The sequence below is a fragment of the Heteronotia binoei genome, chromosome 5 (assembly GCF_032191835.1).
Source record: "Heteronotia binoei isolate CCM8104 ecotype False Entrance Well chromosome 5, APGP_CSIRO_Hbin_v1, whole genome shotgun sequence".
NCBI classification, from domain to species: Eukaryota; Metazoa; Chordata; class Lepidosauria; order Squamata; family Gekkonidae; genus Heteronotia; species Heteronotia binoei.
Genome location: NC_083227.1, coordinates 39,402,210 through 39,424,270, shown reverse-complemented (window position 1 = coordinate 39,424,270; position 22,061 = coordinate 39,402,210). Strand labels below are relative to the sequence as shown.

General features: G+C 45.7%; 1 protein-coding gene and 1 pseudogene across 1 annotated transcript; both read right to left on the bottom strand.

Moving 5' to 3' along the window:
• Positions 1-468: 468 nt before the first annotated feature.
• On the bottom strand, positions 469-8,908 carry LOC132572318 (cholinesterase-like). The gene is made up of 2 exons (XM_060239227.1): positions 7,404-8,908; positions 469-3,127 (listed from the first exon to the last, which is right to left on the bottom strand). The coding sequence occupies exons 1-2, from the start codon at positions 8,888-8,890 to the stop codon at positions 2,950-2,952; spliced, it is 1,665 nt and encodes a 554-aa protein (XP_060095210.1). The 5' UTR covers positions 8,891-8,908; the 3' UTR covers positions 469-2,949.
• Positions 8,909-11,480: 2,572 nt separating this feature from the next.
• On the bottom strand, positions 11,481-21,541 carry LOC132571966 (acetylcholinesterase-like; annotated as a pseudogene).
• Positions 21,542-22,061: the final 520 nt, after the last annotated feature.

Sequence of the window (22,061 nt, the reverse complement as noted above, 5' to 3'; positions counted from 1 at the left end):
GGATCTGAAGTCAAATTAGTTGTTCGGTATGTGTGGGTGTCTCCAGTAAATAGATAGATAATAGTTTTATTATATGTGGCCATTGCAATATAAAATTACAGTATAAAAATTTACCTTAAAAAATCATACTTAAAAAACAAATCTTCAGGTTAGAACTAAAATTTCATAAGTACAGCGGTATATTTAAAATCATAATAGCTATGCTGGACTATAGAGCTCAGTAAAGTGCATTACTAGGAGCCACATTGGATCTAATTTTTCTAGCTGCAACTGTGGAAAGTGCTACCTTGTGTGAGACCAAGGGGTTTGTATCCTACAGTAAAAAAAAAAAAAATCAACTTTTCACTTTCAGGTAAGTTGTATCCAGTGTGGTGTTCATTCAGCCCTGTCTCCTATGCTGTTCTGAGTTAACCCCTCCAGGTAGCTTTGCTGTCAGCTTTGCAATAGTCCTCAATGACCAGGCCTCTGTTTCATCAGATAAGGTAGATTTATTGATAGACAAAGTAATAGTATGACATTGTGTGTCAGAACTGGCCACCAGCAGGCTGGCCAGGTTGTTGTACCCCTTTACCCCAGCTGCTAGTTCCCGCCAAAGCCCTTCGTACACAGGTTTGAATTGCTCCCATCATAATTGCAAAGTCTACACCAGATGTGAGATAGTTTCTACAGAGGTGCCCATGTGGCCTTGAGTTCTCAGGGCTCCCCCACAATGCTGAGCGGTTACATGTGTGTTTCAACAGTCCCAGGCAAGCTGAAGATAAAGCATCCATCCCCCATCATGCCAGACCGAATAACCCAAACAAGAGCTAGCAAAATACAGGGAAAAAAAGAGTTCATGGCAAGGGATCTTGCAGGGGGAAGGTTATAAGTATCTGCAGCAGCTGCTGAGGGAAACGCTTTAGACCTGGATAACAGTGCAAGAGGATGTGTTCAACCCCACCCCCCAACACACACTTCTCTCAGCACCACCAGTCCAATGAAATTCAGAGTCTGGCTGCATTAAAGTAAAAGCAAAAACCTCTAGCATCATGGGTCTCCCGCACAGAGGTGGTCTTAGTGATTCTGAGGCCCTGGCCAAAACTCTAACTTGTGTATAATTTTCTAAACTGAAAAGTCCCAGACTCTTCAGCATTTCTTCATATGAAAGGTGTGCCAATCCTCTAATTATCTTGGTTGCCCTCTTCTGTACTTTTTCCAGCTCTGCAACATCCTTTTGGCGATACAGGGACCAGAACTGTGCACAGTATTCCAAATGAGGCTGCGCCATATATCTATACTGAGGCCATAGATCTATGCAGGGGCATTACAATATCAGCTATTTTATTCTCAGTCCCTTTCCTAATAATTCCTAACACACAGTTTTCCTTTTTCACTGCTCCATCACAGTGGGTTAACACTTTCATTCAGCCACTATCATCTTTTTTCCTCTTAGTCTCAGCAAGCTGAGACCCCTGTTAGCCTATAGCCGAAGTTGGGATTTTTTTGTCCCAGTGTGCATCACCTTACATTTACCAACCCTGAACTTCTCGGGTCAGTAGAGTGGAAACTTTGCTGAGAGCTCCGGTGCAGAGATCAAGAAGATGGACCTGCAACTATATGTTTTATTAGACCTGTGTTAGTGAGCTCAAAGCAAACAATTGCTGTACAAGAAATGGATCTCTATTACTCAGCATAGAATGTTCTGCTGTGCATTCCCAGTCTTCTTGGAATCAGCTAGGCCTGTCCATTAGCAGGAAGTCCATTAGTTACCTGTAACCAATATAGGAATGTGGTAAGGCCAAGCTGCAATGTGGACTGAATAAGACACCTGTGCAGAATCATACAGTCAGAAGGAATGATAAGAAATCATGAGGGTGAGCTTTCAGTGGGAAAGTTCTCTTGAATTACCACTTACAGATGGTCCTGTTTATGGAATTTCTTCCATTTAAAAATGGTTGTTTCTTACTCAGAAACACTACAAAGCAGTAAATGGTAGAGCTTGATCTAGAAGTTTCTCCACAAACTCCATAATACCAGAATAAAAAAAGGTAAAGAATGGGACCTGTCAGAGAACCAGCTCTAACACTATAGGTGCGGATAGAAAAAGATTTACACACAGGGAGACATCTGAATTAGAAAAAAGTGCACACGAAAGTTAAGCAAGCAACCTGTAGTAGATCACTTCTCAGGAAGCCCCACCTGCCTTTGTCCGCACTGTTTTTATTAACAACATGACCTCACAACATTCCACCTGCACCAGCCAATTAATTATCATGTCTGGTCAGCGTAACCACAAATAACGCCTGCGCAGATCTCTCAAACAGCATGTTTCCTTATCATATCATAACAAAGCTTCAATGCACAACATTCTGTGACGCAGTTTCATCTCTCTGCTCTTAAACTGAATCCCCACAGGGACCCCACAAAGGATCATCTGGTGGTGAAAAGCGCTGTCAAATCACAGATGACCTATGCAAACTGTCGTGGGGTTTTCAAGACAAGAGGCGAACAGAAGCCATTTGCCACTGCCTGCCTCTATAGACCTCCTTGGTGGTGTCGTGTCCAAGTACTAACCAGGGCTGACCCTGATGAAACTGGGTTAGCTTGGGGTATTCAAGTCAGGGCAAGAACCATCTGTACAACTTAGATTGGGCTAGAGAAAGAAAAAACAACTTAGGAGATCTGGAAAAGACTTCGAAAAATGAAGATTTAAGAATCTTGGAACTGCTGAGCTGATTTGTTTTGGAACCAGTTCTTGTATGTGTGGACATGCCTGCTGCGTATTCAGTTGGTAAGAGTTCTAAGTAAACAGCCCCAACCGCTGAGGGAAGGATTATGAAATAGTACATTCTTTTTTTTTTTCAGATTTAGGAGGTGCAATTCCAATCCAAGCCAAAGTTTCTAGAAAGCTTTCTCTTGTGAGATATCTATCAGCCAACCGCCAATCAACCAAAAGTAGGAACCATGAATCTAAAAGCTGGACTCCCTTGGCTGTGCAACATTCAAAACCTGCTTCCAGAAGCCACAATGTCGGGCAGGTGATTTCTGTAGAGTTTGGGGTGGTTGTGTGCTAAGGAGGAAGAAGTTCTGCTCTGTGGCATTGTAGAGTCGCCACTGAACCTCATTGGCAGTTTCCCCATTAGGATTCCTGTGAAGAGAATGGAAAAATACCTTAATGCAGTAGAGGGCAAGATCCTTTGCAAGCTGTGCAGCACATTGAAACCATTCATTTATTTTATGCTAACATTTATTTCCTGCACCACGGCATGCTCAACCCCGGAGGAAAGTTTACACTATTCAATATCTGGTTCTGCTGTTATGTATATGTGTTCTTCATTGAAGTATTTTAATGTTCAAAGGGTTTTCATGTTTGCCACCTTGGGGGCCCTAATCAGTTGGAAAAGCAACATAAAAATGTTTCAGCTAATTAATTATATCTTAGTAATGGCAACAATCAGGGTTTTTTTGGTAGCAGGAACTCCTTTGCATATTAGGCCATACACCCCTGATGCAGCCAATCCTCCAAGAGCTTACAGGGCTCTTAGTACAGGGCCTATTGTAAGCTCTTGGAGGATAGGCTACATTAGGCGGTTTGGCCTAATACGCAAAGGAGTTCCTGCTACAAAAAAAGCCCTGGATAATGAATTACATCTCACTTGAATTAAGTATGTCTGAATGACCGACATAAAAGAAAACTCTGGGAAATACTACTTAGTACTTAGCCTGAAAGTTTATCACAAAAGGTTATAAGGTGTCTAATAAATCAAAGAAACAACAGTTCATTACAAACATCCATAGTAAGGTGCCAAAAGGCCATGCCTGGCACATGGGAGTAGGCCAAGTAGGCAGCCTCCTCGGGTGTCACCTGGCCTATGGGACACCGCCAATGGAAAGCAGCCTCCATGGAGAGTACAACAGTGTTCCCTCTAAGCTGTAGAGTCTTGTGAGCAAAAACTCTACTTTGTGAGCTATGTTGTTAAGGTTGTGAGCTACTGGCATTAAAGTGGGAGCAGGGGATCCCCCGGTTTGGAGACCCTCCCCCCACTTCAGGGTCGTCAGAAAGCAGGGGGAGAGGAGGGAAATGTCTGCTGGGAACTCTGTTATTCCCTATGGAGATTTATTCCCATAGAAAATCATGGAGAATTGATCTGCAGGTATCTGGGGCTTTGGGGGGGCTGTTTTTTGGGGTAGAGGCACCAAAGTTTCAGTATAGCATCTAGTGCCTCTCCCCAAAATACCCCCCAAGTTTCAAAAGATTGGACCAGGAAGTCCAATTCTATGAGCCCCAAAAGAAGGTGCCCCTATCCTTCATTATTTTGTATGGAAGGAAGGAATTGAAAAGGTGTGCCGTCCCTTTAAATGTGATGGCCAGAACTCCCTTTGGAGTTCAATTATGTTTGTCACAGCCTTGATCTTGGCTCCACCCCTAATGTCTCCTGGCTCCACCCCCAAAGTCCCCAGATATTTCTTGAATTGTTCTTGGCAACCCTAGAGCTACTGCATAAATTTTTGCATTCTGGGGTCATCCTTCCTGAGTTAAGACAAAAATCTGTGAGCTGGAGGCTAAAAATCTGTGAGCTAGCTCACACTAACTCAGCTTAGAGGGAACACTGCATGCCACCAGGCTGCTTTTGCATTCCCTGGTCTGTAGCCACACTCCAAGCACACCCACAACCACGCTCAGCCCTCCCAGTACCCGGGAAGGCTGATGGAGGTCGGGGGCAGCAATGGCAGCAAGTACCCTCAGAGCCAAGCTCAAAGCAGCCTTCTGCCATGCCTCCCCCCTCTAATGGAAGATGGGGGCAGAACCCCCAGTGCCAGCGCTGCAAAGGGCACCTGTCTTTACAAAGAATCAGCTTGTGCCTTTTATGGGATTGACAGGAAGGATTGGTTCCGCTTTAAGCCACAAGGCTTGAGAAAGGCAACAAACTTATACCAGTTTTATGTGGACTGGCTTTGTATGGATAGACTTTTCTTCTCACACAACAATGCCACACTGGAGGACTTTTTGAAATATTTGTTTGCTTTTTGGATTTTGGAAAAATTCTTTGTGGCACCTTTATGAAATGCCATTGTGAGCAACTTTTGTAAGAGTCACTCTGTGGACTCCCTTGTATGTTTATTGTGCCTGCGAGCAGTGTTCCCTCTAAGTTGAGTTAGCATGAGCTAGCTCACAGATTTTTAGCCTCCAGCTCACACATTTTTGTCTTAGCTCAGGAACGATGACCCCAAATCACACTCATTTATGCAGTAGCTCACAACTTTAATGCCAGTAGCTCACAAAGTAGAATTTTTGCTCACAAGACTCTGCAGCTTAGAGGGAACATTGCCTGCAAGTACATTTTGATTTATGAGTCCTTACCAATACTCCCTCTAAGCTGTGGAGTCTTGTGAGCAAAAATTCTACATCATGAGCTACAGGCATTGAAGCTGTGAGCTACTGCATAAATTAGCTTGCTCTGGGACCATCCTTCCTGAGGTAAGGCAAAAATGTGGGAACTGGAGGGTAAAAAACTGTGGGCAAGCTCACACTAACTCAGCTTAGAGGGTCCTTACTGTGGATGTTTGTAATGAACAGTTGATTCTTTGATTTATTAGTCACCTTATAACCTTTTGTGATAAACTTTCAGGCTAAGTAGTAAGTAGTATTTCCCAGTGGGTTGTTTTGTTTTAGTTCTACTTTAACTCAGGGAGTTCCCCCTTTTTTCCTCCCACTGAATGACCTTCATTCCTGATTTCTTTAATACGCTAGTAGCTCAAAGAGATGCATCATGAGGCTGAAGATCAGATATACAGACAACAGACATCCCAAACAGAGTCACATCCTGCTAAGTGCACTGACTTTAGTAGATTTAGAAGGGTGTTACTCTGTTAGGGTTGCCAATCTCCAGGTGGAGCCTGGAGTTCTCCAAGAATTATGACATTTCCTGATGACAGAAATCAGTTCTTATGAAGAAAATGGCTTCTTTGGAGTGTGGACTCTGTGGCATAACAGCCCACTGAGTTCTCCCCAGACCCTGCCCTCCCTCAGCTCTCCAAATATCCAGGAATTTCCCAATGTGGTGCTGGCAACTGGTAGTGCACTACCAGATTTCTAAAAGGTTAGCAGCATCAAAGCCTGCACCATGAGAACACCAACTGCAGCAGCTCCAGCAGCCTGTAACAGCTCCAGCAACAACTTACAATAAAGGTACTGAACTGAACTGAACTTACAATGACCAGGCAGTAGAAGCTGCAACTAGGTCCCACCCTGCTTAATTAGGCAAACTGTGCTGTCAAGCACAACCGTGCATGGGGCAGTCCCATCTCCTGACAGACCCTATTTAACACCTCCATGCAGCCTGTGGCACTTTTGGCACCAGACCAGTAGCTACAGGGGGCCCTGCCCCCTGACTTCCTGTTGGGTGCCCCAGTTCAGGTGCCCCTGACCTTCCTGCCCTCCCCCTTGCCACTGCTATGTGGGTGAAAGCTGAGAGGCTGGGGGGCACCCCCTCCCTCCCCCATGTTTTAAATTGCACAGAATGGGTACCTAGGAGCAGCTGCTGCTCCTCCCAGCCCTTTAAATGCTGTGGGAGGGGCAGCGGCTACTCATAGATACTCTGAGAGCCAGTTTGGTGTAGTGGTTAAGTGTGCGGACTCTTATCTGGGAGAACCGGGTTTGATTCCCCAGTCCTCCACTTGCACCTGCTGGAATGGCCTTTGGTCAGCCATAACTCTGGCAGAGGTTGTCCTTGAAAGGGCAGCTGCTGTGAGAGCCCTCTCAGCCCCACCCAACTCACAGGGTGTCTGTTGTGGGGGGAGAAGACATAGGAGATTGTAAGCCGCTCTGAGTCTCTGATTCAGGGAGAAAGGCAGGGTATAAATCTGCAATTCTTCTTCTTCTCTTCTTCCTGTGCAATTTAAATCATGAGGGGGAAGGGTAGCCCCCAGGTTGCAGCTTTCACCCGAGGCCCCTCAAGGAGTGGTGGTGACGAGGGACAGGAGGGAAGGTCAGGCACCAAGTTGGGCACCCTGAGTCATGGTGGCAGAGACCTAGGGAGAGGAGTCATTAAATGCCCCCTGACTTTTTAACATGCCCCCCAACTTTTGAAATCCTGGCTACAGGCCTGGTTGGCACACACTGTGGGCATTGTTGCTGCCCTTTGTACAGATCCTGCTTACTTTATCTCCTATGGTTGAGCTTTTCCCATAATAAATATGTCCCTGGTGGAGGCAGATCATGTGGGTGGCCTTCTGACCACTTATTGTGTCTTTCTGTGTTGCTTTCAGAGGGAAATTTGATTGTGGGTGTGGGGCTTAATGCGAGGAGTCATCTTAGTGAAAGAACTGGTAGGCATTTCCTCACCCTTACTCAAACCTTTAAACAAAAGGATGTGCTTAGGGTGGAGAGTAGAATGGCACAAGAGGAAAAGTGGATGCCTTACCCATGTCTAGCAAATTCTGCCCAGTATTGCTTCACCCAGTGACTTAACGCAGCCTCCTCCTTTGTGTATGTTTGGTTGGCAGCCAGGATCGCCTTAAAAGTGCCAAACAAGTAAGCTATTTCAGCACCGTGGGGTGCCCCAGTCCACTCAGGCCAAATGGAGCCCAAGGTGCGCTGTGAGAAGATGTACGTGAACACAGGATTCCCAGCTTCGGTCAACGTCGCAGCAATTTCCGCTAAGGGGCATACAAAGAAGTAATCACCACTGGACTGCGACATGGCCCAGCGGTAGGATGAAGGGCCATGATCCTCTTCGCTGTATTTCTGCACCACAGCCTGAACAACCTCTTCTGTGGCCCTTCGTACTGTCCTATTCACGCCCTCCACCAGCTGCTCCTGAGTTAATAGCCCATCTTTGGCATCTGGAAAAAGGTACGGCCCAAACATAGATCCTTCGTCGGAAGTGACGCCAGCAAGAACTGGTTTATTCGGAATGCGCCCAGACTCCAGAAGCTTCTGCGGGTCCTCAGGAAGGAACTCTCCATCAGTGGTGGGCGAGAAAGGAATTTTCAGAAGCATCATGCTGTTCAGGGCAGGTATCTCTTTATCAGTGAAATCCGCTACATTCTTTCCCTGTAGGCATGTCACCACATCAGCACCCTTATCTTGAGTACAGCCCAGTGCCTGGGCCAAAGCAAGAGCATTCTGTTTGGCCTCCTCAGGACTTATCCAAGCCCAGACAGCATTCACAGTTCCACTTTGCATCACAGCCTGGGCAAAAAGAGGCTGGCTTCCTGGAGAGAGAAGATGGAAACCCACAAAGGCTCCTCCAGCACTGTGTCCTGAAATGGTCACCCGACTGGGATCTCCTCCAAAGGTGGCTGCATTCTCTTTCACCCATTTCAGTGCCAGCTGTTGGTCCCAGAGGCCAGCGTTACCTGGGGCACCTGGTGGTAATGAAAGGAAACCCAGAGCCCCCACACGGTAATTCAAAGAGACTACTATAAGATTCTCCTCAGCAGCTAATGATGCCCCATTATACATATCTAGAGAAGATGAGCCAGTGGTATATCCTCCACCATGAATCCAGACAAAGACAGGGACTGGGGTAGGAGGCCTTGGATGGGGCACCCAGACATTCAGAAAGAGACAGTCCTCTGACAGGGGTGGATTGACAACCCACATTGAAGCATAGGGCAAGTGATGAATAAGGAACTGGGAGCAGGAGTTGCCAAAGCTAGTAGCCTCCAAGACTTGACTCCAAGGCTGATGAGGAAGTGGCTTCTGGAAACGCAATTTCCCCACAGGAGCTTCTGCATAGGGGATACCCAGATAAGCAGTCACAGTGCCAGAGCCAACCTGGACGTGCCTGCCTTTGATAGGGCCACTGCTGGTGACCACAACAGTGTCATCTTCTTCAGAGACGGAGTTGGAGGCCAGTGGGGAAAGGAGGAAGAGCCACAAGAATGAAAGACAGAGATTGGTCATTTCAGCACCTGGAAGGAAGAAAAAAGTCCCATAGGGAGTTATGTGAAATATAAAATGGAATTTTATCTTTTTAACACAACACTGCTCCCATCTAACTTGTGATTGGTTGTGACGGGGAAAACTGTTGGGGGAGGGGGGGTTGCTCAGAAAACATCTTTATGAATGCATCATGGATAAATGGAACCTCCATATTCAGAGGCCTTTTGAGTACCACAACAAGGGAAAGTTTTGACCACCTGTTTACCTTTTGTGTAGGCCTTCCAGACTAGATGCACCAATGATCTGATGCCACCCAAGTATTATGTTCTTCAGTGTAACTCTAAACCTTCTAACTTCTAAGGGTGTAACCCTGCTGAGGATTGCACTGTAATTCACAGGAAGATTGTGGCAGAACGACTCCAGGTTTTGCATGATAACTGCTGTGCTCTAAACCCCTTTTGGTCTTTCTCCAGTCTGGATTATTGGCAGGGGTGAAATTCTAGCAAAAATAAAAGGAGGGTTGTTCACGAAAGTACCAAAACAAGCCCGAAGGCAAGCAACCACCAAAAAAGGCTGCATAATATATATAGCACTTATTGACAAAGCTTAAAATTTATTACATGTGCTGACTCCTTGAACACCTTGAATTAAAGCACTATACATGGTGCTGCCGCTTCAAATGTTCCAAAGGTTCAATAAAGGTTTAATGAAATCAATCCTTGTTCTAGTAAGATACAAACATTGTTTCAAAATGAGTCCATGCGAAGGCCCAAAGTCCAGCCTAGGATGTACCAGCGCAACAGTATACCCGTAAGTATCTGTTTCAAATCACTTCATCAGGCGCATGTGTACTTCAGGAACTGATAAACCCAATCCGGCAATTGTACAATTCATAGAGAGTCAAGCATCAATGGCTGGCGTTCCTCAGGGGTATGTGGCCTAATATGCAAAGGAGCTCCTGCTAGAATTCCACCCCTGATTATCGGACAGACACAGTGCTGATGGCTTGGGACAGCCAACATGTATCTAAGAACCTGGGTCTTGTTAATGGCACACGTCACACCCATCCTGTAGACAATCCATTTAATACTATCTGCCCAGTTCAATTCAGAGTTCTCGTTATCACCCAAAGCCTTAGACCCTCATGCCTGCTGGACCATCTCTCCTATTATGTTCTACTGTGACTGCTTTGTACTGCCACCCCGGAAACAGAGAAGATCAACCACCACCTGTTCACACACATTCTCAGTGGTGGCTTCTATCTTGTGGAACAGCCTGCCAAAGGAGGGCAGAAAAGCTCCCACCCTTCTGCCATTCCTCAACCATAATACTCAAGAGGGCATTTCAAAAGAGAGAGAGAGATTAGAGCTATAATAGAATGAACAGACCAGAAGGGCACTTCTATAATGCAAAAGGATTGTAGCTATCCTATGCTTTTACTGCATTATTTTGTACATTTATACATTTTCTATATTTTTCATAATATACCTCTACTTAAGCAAAAGGCCAAATTAGCATGCAACTTATTGAAGATGTTTTGACATATGCAAAGACTGTGTCAAAACATCTTCAATAAGCTGTATGCTAATCTTCTGTAGAAGCATCTGAAGATATATAGATGTATATATGTTTTATATATGTATATATAAAACATTAATTTACATTGCTATGTATCTCAGAAAGTGTGCCTGCACATGAAAGCTAATATCTTGAATAAACTTTTGTTGGTCTTAAACGTGCCACTGGACTCAAAATGTGTCCAGCTGCTTCAGACCAATGCAGCTCCCCACTGGGATCAATTTTTATGAGTAAAAGAGCAGAGAGAACAAGTCTACTTGCTTGGAGCAGAGCCTGCTGAGATTTAGTCTCCCTGACAAGAATCCCTCGGGTTGCCAATCCCAGGTGGGGGCAGGAGATTCCCGATTTGGAGGTCCTCTTCCTGCTTCAGGTCATCTAAAAGTGAGGGGGAATGTCTGCTGGACACTCCATTATTCCCTATGGAGACCAATTCCCATAGGGTATAATGGAGAATTGAGCCACAGGTATCTGGGGAACTGAGGGGAGCTATTTTTTTAGGTAAAGGCACCCGATTTGCAGTATAGCATCCAGCACCTCTCCCCAGACTACCCTCCAAATTTAAAAAAGATTGGACCAGGGGATCCAATTCTGTGAGCCCCAAAAGAAGGTGCCCCTATCCATCTTTATTTCCAATGGAGGGAAGGCATTCAAAAGGTGTGCGGTCCCTTTAAATGTGATGGCCAGAACTCCCTTTGGAGTTCAATTATGCTTGTCACAACCTTGCTCCTGGCTCCACCCCCAAAGTCTCCTGGATCCCCCCGCCAAGTCCCCAGATATTTCTTGAATTGGATTTGGCAACCCTAATCCCTCCCCTCTTCTCTTTCCTATCACCCGATGCAAAGGGTTCTTTAAAACAGTAGACTTACCCCTCCTCTTGCCTCCTTCTTCAACAGTGGTTTCTGTTCAGCTCTGTATATATCAATTCAATTATCTGTAACATGTGGAAGGAGCAAGACACCAGTATTATTTATGTCCAAAGGAATTACTCAACAGCCTTTGCCATACACAGCAGGAGGAGCCTGCATAAGGTATGCTAGCTGGGATATTCCTGTGAAGAGGCAACAGAAACACAATAACAGGTCAGACGGGGTAGGATGGGGGTGGAGATTTCCTGGAAGGTCCAGGAACAGTATTGCCAAACATGAGAGAAATCTTTCAGCTATCCGAGCATTTGCCTGTGAGAAAGGAAGCCAGATGGTTTAGAACAAAGTAGGAGTCAAGTTGCACCTTTAAGACCAACAAAGTTTTATTCAGAATGTAAGCTTTCCGGATATGTTTTGTCCTTCATAAGCTTATGTACTGAAATTATGTCTCCGTTGATGTTATGAAATAAAATTATAATCCCAAACCTGAGGAAATCTATGAAACAGGTAGTGGAATACCAGCTGTCCTGTCACACGCATATTTTTTCATGGGATCTGATGACATTGGAACATGTCTGCATACACTGCATACATTGACTTTACTGGAATCTACATGATTACTATTTTATTACTGGACTGATTTTCAGTTGGCTATATATTGAGGATTGTATTTGCCTGTATTTCTAATAAAAAAATAAATACAAAAACAAATACATAAATAATTTTTTATTATTATAGTAATTTTCGTCATAGGAAACCTTTGGGTTTATGTTTTTAGTCTTACCTTCCAGGTGGGGCCTGGGGGTCTCCCAGAATTACAGCTGATTTCCAGACAAAAGATAAAACAGCTGCTTTGGAGGTCAGACTCTCTGGCATTATACTCTGCAGAGATCCCTCCCCTACAGTAAGAGCAACATTTTGCTTTTGGAGATGTTTATGTGTCTATCCACTGATGATAAGAAAGTCCTGACACTACAAGGGGGAAGGGAACAACCCACACCTTTCCCATTGGCTGTCAAGTTGACCAAACACTCTAGTTTCTGAGCTAGAAGGCTCCCCATCAGCTTCCCAAAACTGATGGAACTTTTTGAGACCATAGTGGTCTACAGGAGGTTCCCCTAGTAATTAACGTTACCAGATCTAGGCCCTTGTGGGAAAGTGTTCTGTTCCCACCCCCCCTTCAGCTCCAGTTTTTGGTGCCATCTTCCCCTGGCATAGTCTGAATCATCCCAAGTCTCGCAAGCAATATGTTTTGGAGGCCACAACTAATATTCTTTCTAGCAGCCTAAGAATATACTGTTATATGGGACCATCACTTACAAACCCTTCCACAGATCCAGGCAAAAACAGGTGTGACAGGCTGAGGGATTTGAACACTGAAGAAAAGACATCCCTTCCAAGTGAAACAGTGAATTGAGTGGAATCAGTAAAGTTAAAAGGTATCATCTCTAAATAAGTATTGGGGGAGGGGCTCCAAAATACACCTTCAATGCTGATGGGTCTCTGGAAACATCATTTCCTGAAAAGGTGGTTCTGTGAAACAAATCCCCAGTTTGTTGAAACACTCAGGGATTTAGACGTCACAATAGAGAAGTGGTTAAAACTTGGGATTTCCTCAATCATGAAGTTGTCACTTTCAGTTACTCAAGCTTATTCTCAACAAGAACCAGGGTGTGTTGACAGACATGCACAGTCTTCAATCACATCAAATCAAAGGCAAGTTGTGCATGAAACCAAGGGAGACATAGAAGCAGAAGGAAAGCTCAAGAGACTATGTTAATTTAGTCAAATGAATATAGATTTCATTGTGCCTGAGAAGAAGGTGAGAGGAAGCTGGCGACTGGATTTTATGTTTTTAAATTAGTCAACAGAAACTAGTATAATGTACTTGGAATTTAAATGAAAGAATGAAGATATAAACGGACATTTCCTCTGTTGTCCATGGTCCCTTTAAACTTCCTACTTCCATTTCATATGATTGTCTGGTGTTATGTCTGGGAAGTGGAGTTGTGTGTGAGAGAATGCTAGTTCCTGCCAGCTCATTGGAGCCTTTAAGACTGAGCTTGGAACAGAGAGACAATGGGAAGCAGGATCCAAATCCTCACTTCCTTGGATCAATCATGAGTCCCCCTGCTGGTTCAAACGGTCCAATGGGGTGTTAGCGTGCAAATTTGAACGGTATATAGTTAGCCCAGTTTGTCAGTCTACATCTCATGCATATCATGCTGTAATCACTAATAAACAAGACTGATCACCATGCAGAGAGTCTCCTCATGTATCAAACTCAGTATTTAACATCGTCTTTCTCCATCCATATGTACTTTTCTTAATTCACTTAATCATCTTCTGGACTGGCTGGAACAGAATGTTTTGGAGGGTGATCTGTGGAAAGAAAGCCTGGAAAATGAACTTTCCACTGAATTAGACCAGATAACCCAGAAACAAAAATGTTATGTGACCACTCAAACGAGGGTTGCCAGGTTCCGTCTGGTTACTGGTGAGGGATGGGGGGTAGGGTTTTCAAATCCAGGTGTGGAAACTCAAGGAGATTTGGGGGTGGAACCTGGGGGGGGGGGAGATCTCAATGGGGTAGAAGGCTATTCCCCATTTCAAGGCTACTTTCCATTTCTCCTCCTGGCAGCCTTTGCTTTTCTGCAACTCTCCAATACACCCTTTCCTTCTTTACCTTACTTTGTCTTTCCCTTGCCTTATCAGTGCCTTCCCTTTCCCACCCCATCCCATCACTAATTGATAAAAATATTTAAAAGTCTATGAAATATTTTAATTTACTTGGTTTTATAATTAGACATGGAAACTGAAATGCATAATATTTTATACTGTGCCCAAGCTGAATTGTATACCTTGGGGCCTTTTTAATGCCGTTTGTTACTTATTTTTCTTTCTTTTTTGGATGGGTCTCTGACTGTATTAAACTTGACTTGACTTGGGGTACAAGGCCATAGAGTTCACCCTCCAAAGCATCCTATTCTCCTGGGGAACTGATCTCTGTACTCTTCTGGATATGAGCTGTAATTCCAGGAGATCCTCAGGTTGGATGCCCCCTCCTGCCCCCCCTCTCCTGCAAGCAGCCCAGCAGCCTAGCAGCCTTACCAGGAGGCCGAGCCACCAGCACGACTTCTTTGGCTTTGCTGGGGAAGCTCACAAATAAAAGTAGCAGGTGGCAAGGCAAGAGGTGGGGCATTGAGAAGGAGCTCTGGGCTCCTCCCTGCTGCAACTCCACCTCTTCCTGCCTTGGCACCTGTCAGTGGCTGGAGAAACTTCTTCTGGAGGGAGGAAGGCAGGCTGGCGGCAAGAGAGGAGCTGCCCAGCCCTTACTGATGAGTGCAGCAGGATGATGCAGTGAGGAGGTGGTGTGCTCCTGTGGCAGCAGGCCAAAAGGGTAGATATTAGGATGCACTAGGGAATTATATCTGTGCATATAAAGAATTGAGCTAACAAAAGTAGAATTAATAAGGCAGGCAAAAATGCTTTCTCTGCTTCTGTATGTTTGCTTCTGCGAAAAAGGGGAACTATGCAAGAGCTTGCGACACCATAGTAACTAAGGTGAACGCAAAACTAATGAACAGGAAGCCGAGCACTGTTAAAATAATAAACACGAGGAAGGAGGGCAACACCCTGTAGGCTTCAGTAGTTGAATATATATATACATGTGTTTTGACAGCAGATGGCTTGCGGTTGGGAAAGTACCCAGAGTTACTAATAGGAAGCTGAAGAGGCTTCAGCCTAAAATACTAGCAGTATGTGTGTAGTTTATAGTATCCCACAAGGTATGGGCCCATGTATGGCGAAATAAAAGCCTCGCGCAGTTTGCAATGGGGAAAACCGGATCAAGCCGGAAAACACTGATGTGACACTTATGTGTTACCCGTAACCTAACCACAAGGGCTATCCATAAGCAAACAAGTGTAAGCAATCGGAAATTATATGTGCAATACTTGCAGTAATTGAATGCTTAACTGTAAGGCCCCATGCAAAGCAATGGACGGGATCTGGAATTAACAGGAATTAATATGTGTGTAAACAAGTGCAGAACTTGTGCGCGACTTATGCACGACCTATAGATGTACTAATGGCTGGAAATGATATAAAAGGCTTGTGTTCGCTGTATTCAGGGCTCAGACGCCCACCTTGGTCTGAGCCCGCACGTGCTAGGCCCGCACGTGTGTATCCAAATAAAACTTTGCTGTAAGAACATAAGAACTTAAGAGAAGCCATGTTGGATCAGGCCAACGGCCCATCCAGTCCAACACTCTGTGTCACACAGTGGCAAAAAATTTAATATATACACACACACTGTGGCTAATAGCCACTGATGGACCTCTGCTCCATATTTTTATCTAAACCCCTCTTGAAGGTGGCTATACTTGTGGCCGCCACCACCTCCTGTGGCAGTGAATTCCACGTGTTAATCACCCTTTGGGTGAAGAAGTATTTCCTTTTATCCGTTTTAACCTGTCTGCTCAGCAATTTCATCGAATGCCCACGAGTTCTTGTATTGTGAGAAAGAAAGAAAAGTACTTCTTTCTCTACTTTCTCCATCCCATGCATTATCTTGTAAACCTTTATTATGTCACCCCTCAGTCGACGTTTCTCCAAGCTAAAGAGTCCCAAGCGTTTCAACCTTTCCTGATTGCGCCTCAAGCCTCCTTTGTCATTGCACCGGCTTTAATTGACAAAGCGGGGTTTTCCTGCTACACTCCAGTGTGCCAACTGGAGCCCGCCACTGCCATGGGTGGCAGGGTGGAAGGGCGCATGGCAGGTGGGAAGTTGGGGATGGGAGGCATCTTGCCTGGGGCAACAGCCTAGCACCAATGATGCCTATCTCAAAGATTTGTTGTGAGGGGGGGAATAGAGGAGAAAACAACCTAAGCCTCTTTGGGTCTCCACTGGGGGGAAAGGCAAGATAGAAATAATAAATGTTTAGAAATCATCTAGGACCCTTGGAGGAGGCTGCCACAAGTGGAAATCCATGAGCTCTACCAGATAAGAGCTCCTGCCTCACTGGGGGAATGGGGTCTGTATGGAGATTTGCAAGGCAAAGGGAATAGAGACTAGTCCGCACCTTCCCCTGACAAGCCTCTGGTGCTGTTCGATTTTAGTGCAGGAATTAAAATGTAGAGGCTTCGTTACTATCCTAACCAGTTCCAGAATGGCCTTAGCATTGTGTTGCCATCTAGAGTGACCAAGTTTCCAACCAACTACAAGTTAGGGGGAATGTCTACTTCAGGAAGTGGATATGGGTTCCTGCACCCTCTTTTAGGGCCTCACTTGGCCTCTATGCCCCTGATAAGAGGGTCTTCAAAAAACTGCAGAGCCGAGCAGGTGAGGGGGGCTTCATGACTGCACAGGAGGCAAAAACATCATGATCCACAAAGTCAGAGAAGCAACTAGTTCTGTGTAAAGTACACAACATATGTTATCTGGTTATGTATTTATTCATTTATTAACTTCAAGAAGGATTGCAGGGTTTTAAAAACCCAGTAAAGTATATACCTTGATAAAAGGGATTCCAAGCTCCCTCTGGGGCAGGTGTTCAGCACAGAGTGGGCCACCAGGGAGATCCCCACCCCCAAAGAGCTCCATCACCATGCAACTTGCCTGGCTTGAAGATGTCACTTCCAGGTGATGTCATCGCACCAGGGATGTTGCGCAGGGATGCTCTAGCATTAACTCTGTGGTACCAGAGAGTTTTTACCTTGAATGCTAGAGTTTCCTCCACATAACATGCCTGGTGTGATGATGTCACTTCCATACACATTTGTAATTAGCAGTGCTTTTTTTGCTCAGGAACGCAGTTCCAACTGGTTTGATGCCAGGGTTGTGGCTTAATATGCAAATGAGCTCCTGCTGGGCTTTTTCTACAAGAAAAGCCCTGGTAATTAGAATCCTGATCTAACATTAATTAGATCTGGAAAACCTTTCATCTTTGTCAACATGTATCTAAGATCCTGGGCCTTGTTAATGGCACTACAAGCTATATATGGCTGCCATTTAAGATCCTCCATACAAGTTGTGACTTGGGTGACCCTGACTTCCAAAATTAGGCAGGCAATAGCCAGATCAAGAGCCGTTTCTAGTGAAGCCCAAGCTGTGGAATATCTTCCCTGGAGACATGTCCCACGTACTCGCTCCAATATCCTCCGGGTGCCAAATCCAGCCAATTTTATTTCACCAAGTTTTTAATGAGAAACTTGCTGTTTGCTGCATCTGTAATATGATTTTAAAAACCTCTCTGATCCCTCTTAGTAAGTAATTGCTTTTAGGCTTTCGCTAGTTAACTTGGAAGTTTAATATTGAAAGGCAAAAATGAAATGTTATTGCCCACAAGAAGGGCATAAAAGGGTATTGGATTGAAGGGGGACCCCTGAATAATTAATGAATACCCCTATAATAATAAATGAAAATATGTTTTTTGCCTTCAAAAGAGGGTGTCTGATGCAATGTTTAAAGTGACTGTTCGTTAGAGGCCACACAGCCCAAATGGGTGTGGATTGAAGGCTGAAAAAGTAGATAACGAAGAGGCCTCAGAGAAGCTTCTTGCAAGAGCTGATAATGCATGAAAACAGGACGTGTGGAAAAATACTAGAAATTACAGGAAGGTGGGGCAAGTTGAGTAGATAAGCCTGGGGGCTTGCCTGCTTGTTTTGGGTGTGAATAAAAACGGTCTGAATAAAAATAATTTTAATTTAGTCAGATTTGAGGCTTATGGCCGGCTAAGTTCTGCTTTGATGTCAAAGTGAATCATTTCAACACAGTGATGATTGCGGTCCTCGTTATTTCTCTGCTTCAGGATCCAGGAAATCCATTTTCAGATCCTCATTCTGGCATGAAATTTGCTTGGGTGACCTTTGGGCCATCCCTCTCTCTCTCTCTCTCTGCCTACCTACCTTGCAGGGTTGTTGTTAGGAGATTAAGATTGGCAAGGGAAGAACACTGTACATTGGTATTAGCCCCTTGTAGGAAGGACAGGATACAAATGTACTACTAATTAATAATAAGTGTCTCAATTAAACAAAAACATTAGAACATAAGAACATAAGAGAAGCCATGTTAGATCAGGCCAATGGCCCATCCAGTCCAACATACACACACACACACACACACACACTGTGGCTAATAGCCACTGATGGACCTCTGCTCCATATTTTTATCTAACCCCCTCTTGAAGGTGGCCATGCTTGTGGCTGCCACCACCTCCTGTGGCAGTGAATTCCACATGTTAATCACCCTTTGGGTGAAGAAGTACTTCCTTTTATCCGTTTTAACCTGTCTGCTCAGCAATTTCATCGAATGCCCACGAGTTCTTGTATTGTGAGAAAGGGAGAAAAGTACTTCTTTCTCTACTTTCTCCATCCCATGCATTATCTTGTAAACTTCTATCATGTCACCCCTCAGTCGACGTTTCTCCAAGCTAAAGAGCCCTAAGCGTTTCAACCTTTCTTCATAGGGAAGGTGTTCCAGCCCTTTAATCATTCTAGTTGCCCTTTTCTGAACTTTCTCCAATGCTATAATATCCTTTTTGAGGTGCGGCGACCAGAACTGCACACAGTACTCCAAATGAGACCGCACCATCGATTTATACAGGGGCATTATGATACTGGCTGATTTGTTTTCAATTCCCTTCCTAATAATTCCCAGCATGGCGTTGGCCTTTTTTATTGCAAACGCACACTGTCTTGACATTTTCAGTGAATTATCTACCACGACCCCAAGATCTCTCTCATGGTCAGTCTCTGCCAGTTCACACCCCATCAACTTGTACTTGTAGCTGGGATTCTTGGCCCCAATGTGCATTACTTTGCACTTGGCCACATTGAACCGCATTGCCACATTGACGCCCACTCACCCAGCCTCAACAGATCCCTTTGGAGTTCCTCACAATCCTCTCTGGTTCTCACCACCCTGAACAATTTAGTGTCATCCGCAAATTTGGCCACTTCACTGCTCACTCCCAACTCTAAATCATTTATGAACAAGTTAAAGAGCATGGGACCCAGTACCGAGCCCTGCGGCACCCCACTGCTTACCGTCCTCCACTGCGAAGACTGCCCATTTATACTCACTCTCTGCTTCCTATTACTCAGCCAGTTTTTGATCCACAAGAGGACCTGTCCTTTTACTCCATGACTCTCAAGCTTTCTAAGGAGCCTTTGATGAGGAACTTTATCAAAAGCTTTCTGAACCAAATATATAGTTGAGTTTATGTTTAGTTAACAAGCTGGTGTTTCCTCTCGCAGGCAACAGACACTGGAATGTATTGAAAGCGCATGCCGGTTCCTAACATGTTCTGTGACAGAGAAGACTCAGGGAAGTGCTACCTTTTGTATATTTGGAGCCAGGGATGGTGAGTCCATATATAAACAGTTCTCTTACCCACTTCTGGCAAACTCTGCCCAGGCAGGGGATTAGCTTTAACTCCACCTCTGTGTGAGTTACATTGGTTCCTGGTAATAAGGTTAGAGTTCCAAAAAGGTATGGGACCTCAGACCCATTGTTTGACCCCATCCATTCAGGCCAGACAGAGCCATGGCTGTGATGTGTGAAAGTGTAAGCAAACACAGGGCTTTCAGTCTTTGCAGTCTCTTTGGCAATTCTGTTTGCTGGACATACAAAGAAGTAATCACCCCAGGTGTGGGCCAAGGCAAAACAATACCGTGCTGGGCCCTCTGGTTCTGCTTTGCTGTACCTCTGAGCAATTGATCGGATGACATTCTCTGTTCCATTGTGTATGCTTATGTTCAACCCTTCCAAGAGTTGCTCCCAGGTCAAAAGGCTTTCATTGAATGTATGTAAGTAGGGAGCAGCAAAGAAGATAAAGACAGACCCTTCATCAGAGGTGTACCAATTAGACTGAAAGTACCTGGATTCCACAAGTTTCTGTGGGTCACCAGGAAGGAAATCTCCATCTGTTGTTGGTAGGTTCAGAATGATTTTGGGATCCACCACAACCAATGTGCATATTGAAAATTCTTCCACTTTCTTTCTCTGCAAGCAGGGATTTTTTTTGAGCAGGAACGAACAGGAACACAATTCCAGCTGGCTTGGTGTCAGGGGTGTGTGGCCTAATATGCAAATGAATTCCTGCTGGACTTTAAAAAAAAAGCCCTGCCTGCAAGCAACCCACTATGGCAATCTCCTCACCTTCTGTCTCATCAGCTTGGCCAGGGCCAAGGCTCTCCTCTTTGCCTCCTCAGGACTCACCCAAGGCCAGGGTGCAATGGCTGTCCCACTCTCCACCACAGCACAGTCAAAAAGTGACTGCCAGGTGAGAGGAGGTGATAGTTGACAGCAGCTCCTTCAGCACTTTTGTCAAAAATGGTTATCTGAGTCAGGTCTCCTCCAAAAGTAGTTGCATTCTCTCTCACTCATTTTAGAGCCAATTGCTGGTCAAACAAACCAACATTTCCGGAGGCAGCCAGCAAAAAAACCCTCGCCATAGATCCAGACAAGGACTGCAACAGGTGTGGAGGGCCAGGGAAGGGGCACCCAGTCATTGAGGAAGAGACAGTCCTCTGAACGGGGCATGTTGTCATTGAATATTGCAGCATCAGGAGTGCCCGAAAGGACTACTTGTGGGCATGAATTGCCAAAGTAGGTGGCTTCCAGGATGTGGCTCCATGGCTTATGAGGAACAGGTTTCTGGAAACACAATTTCCCCATAGGAGGTTCTGCATAGGGGTTGCCCAGATAGGCTGCGACATTTCTAGAGCCAGCTGGGACATGTTTTCCCTGGACACGATTATTGCTGGTGACCAGGGCCGGCTCCCCCACTAGGCAAACTAGGCGGTTGCCTAGGATGCCGGGAGGGAGGGGGCACCTAATTGGGCTTCCCCCCCTGCCCAAGACAACCGCCTAATTTGCCTCCCTTTCCGCCCTGTCGCTGCCGCCAGCTCCCTCCTGCCTGCCGCACTCCTGCCTGCCCCCAGAAGCTTGCCCAGCCACCGCCGCGGAAGCTTGCCCCATTGCCAGCTCCCTCCTGTCTCCAAGCTCTCCTTGCTGCAGTCAGCTCCCACCTGCCTGCCACGCTCCCCGCCCCCAGAAGCTCACCCTGCCGCTGCCAGTCCCGCCCCTGAAACTTGCTCTGTCGCCGCTGCCAGCTCCCGCTGCCCCCCCACTTGACCTGCTGCCACCGCCGCCGGCTCCCACCTGGCCCCAATAAGCTCCAATCGGAAGGACCCTGAGCCGTACCAGCTTCAAGGTCTGCCTGCATTTTGAAAAGACCTCTGGAGGAAGTTTCTTCCCCCTCCTTTCTGGAAAGGAGGGGGGAGAGACTTCCTCCGCAGGTGTCTTCAAAATGCAGGCAGACCTCGAAGGTGGTATGACTGGGCATCCTCCCAACAAACAATGGTGTCACCTGCCTGGGTATGCCTGCCTTTGGGCTGGCAGGCGTGGACTACTCTTGAGTAGCCCGCACCTGCCACTTACTTGCGAGTAGCCCCCACCTGCCGCTTACTCACGAATAGGCACCAGGCGCGGGGCTACTCACAAGTAGGTGCCAGGCCTGGGGTCTCAGGGGTGGGAGTGGAGCTGTGCTGCCCTGCCTAGGGCGCAAGAAGGGGTCAGGCCAGGCCTGCTTGTGACTACTCTAGTCTCATCTTCAGCAGAAGACTTGGGAGCCAGAAGGAAGAGAACTATGAAGCTCAACCAAAGGGAGAAGAAGACCTTAGATTTATATCCTGCCCTTCTCTCTGAATCAGAGTCTCAGAGCCACTTACAATCTCCTTTATCTT

Excerpts from the sequence above, each read along its gene's own strand:
- LOC132572318 (XM_060239227.1), bottom strand. The coding sequence starts at position 8,890 with ATGACCAATCTCTGTCTTTCATTCTTGTGGCTCTTCCTCCTTTCCCCA. Across the intron at positions 3,128-7,403 it reads GCAGAATTTGCTAGACATGG|GAATCCTAATGGGGAAACTG; the intron begins GTAAGGCATCCA and ends TTCTCTTCACAG.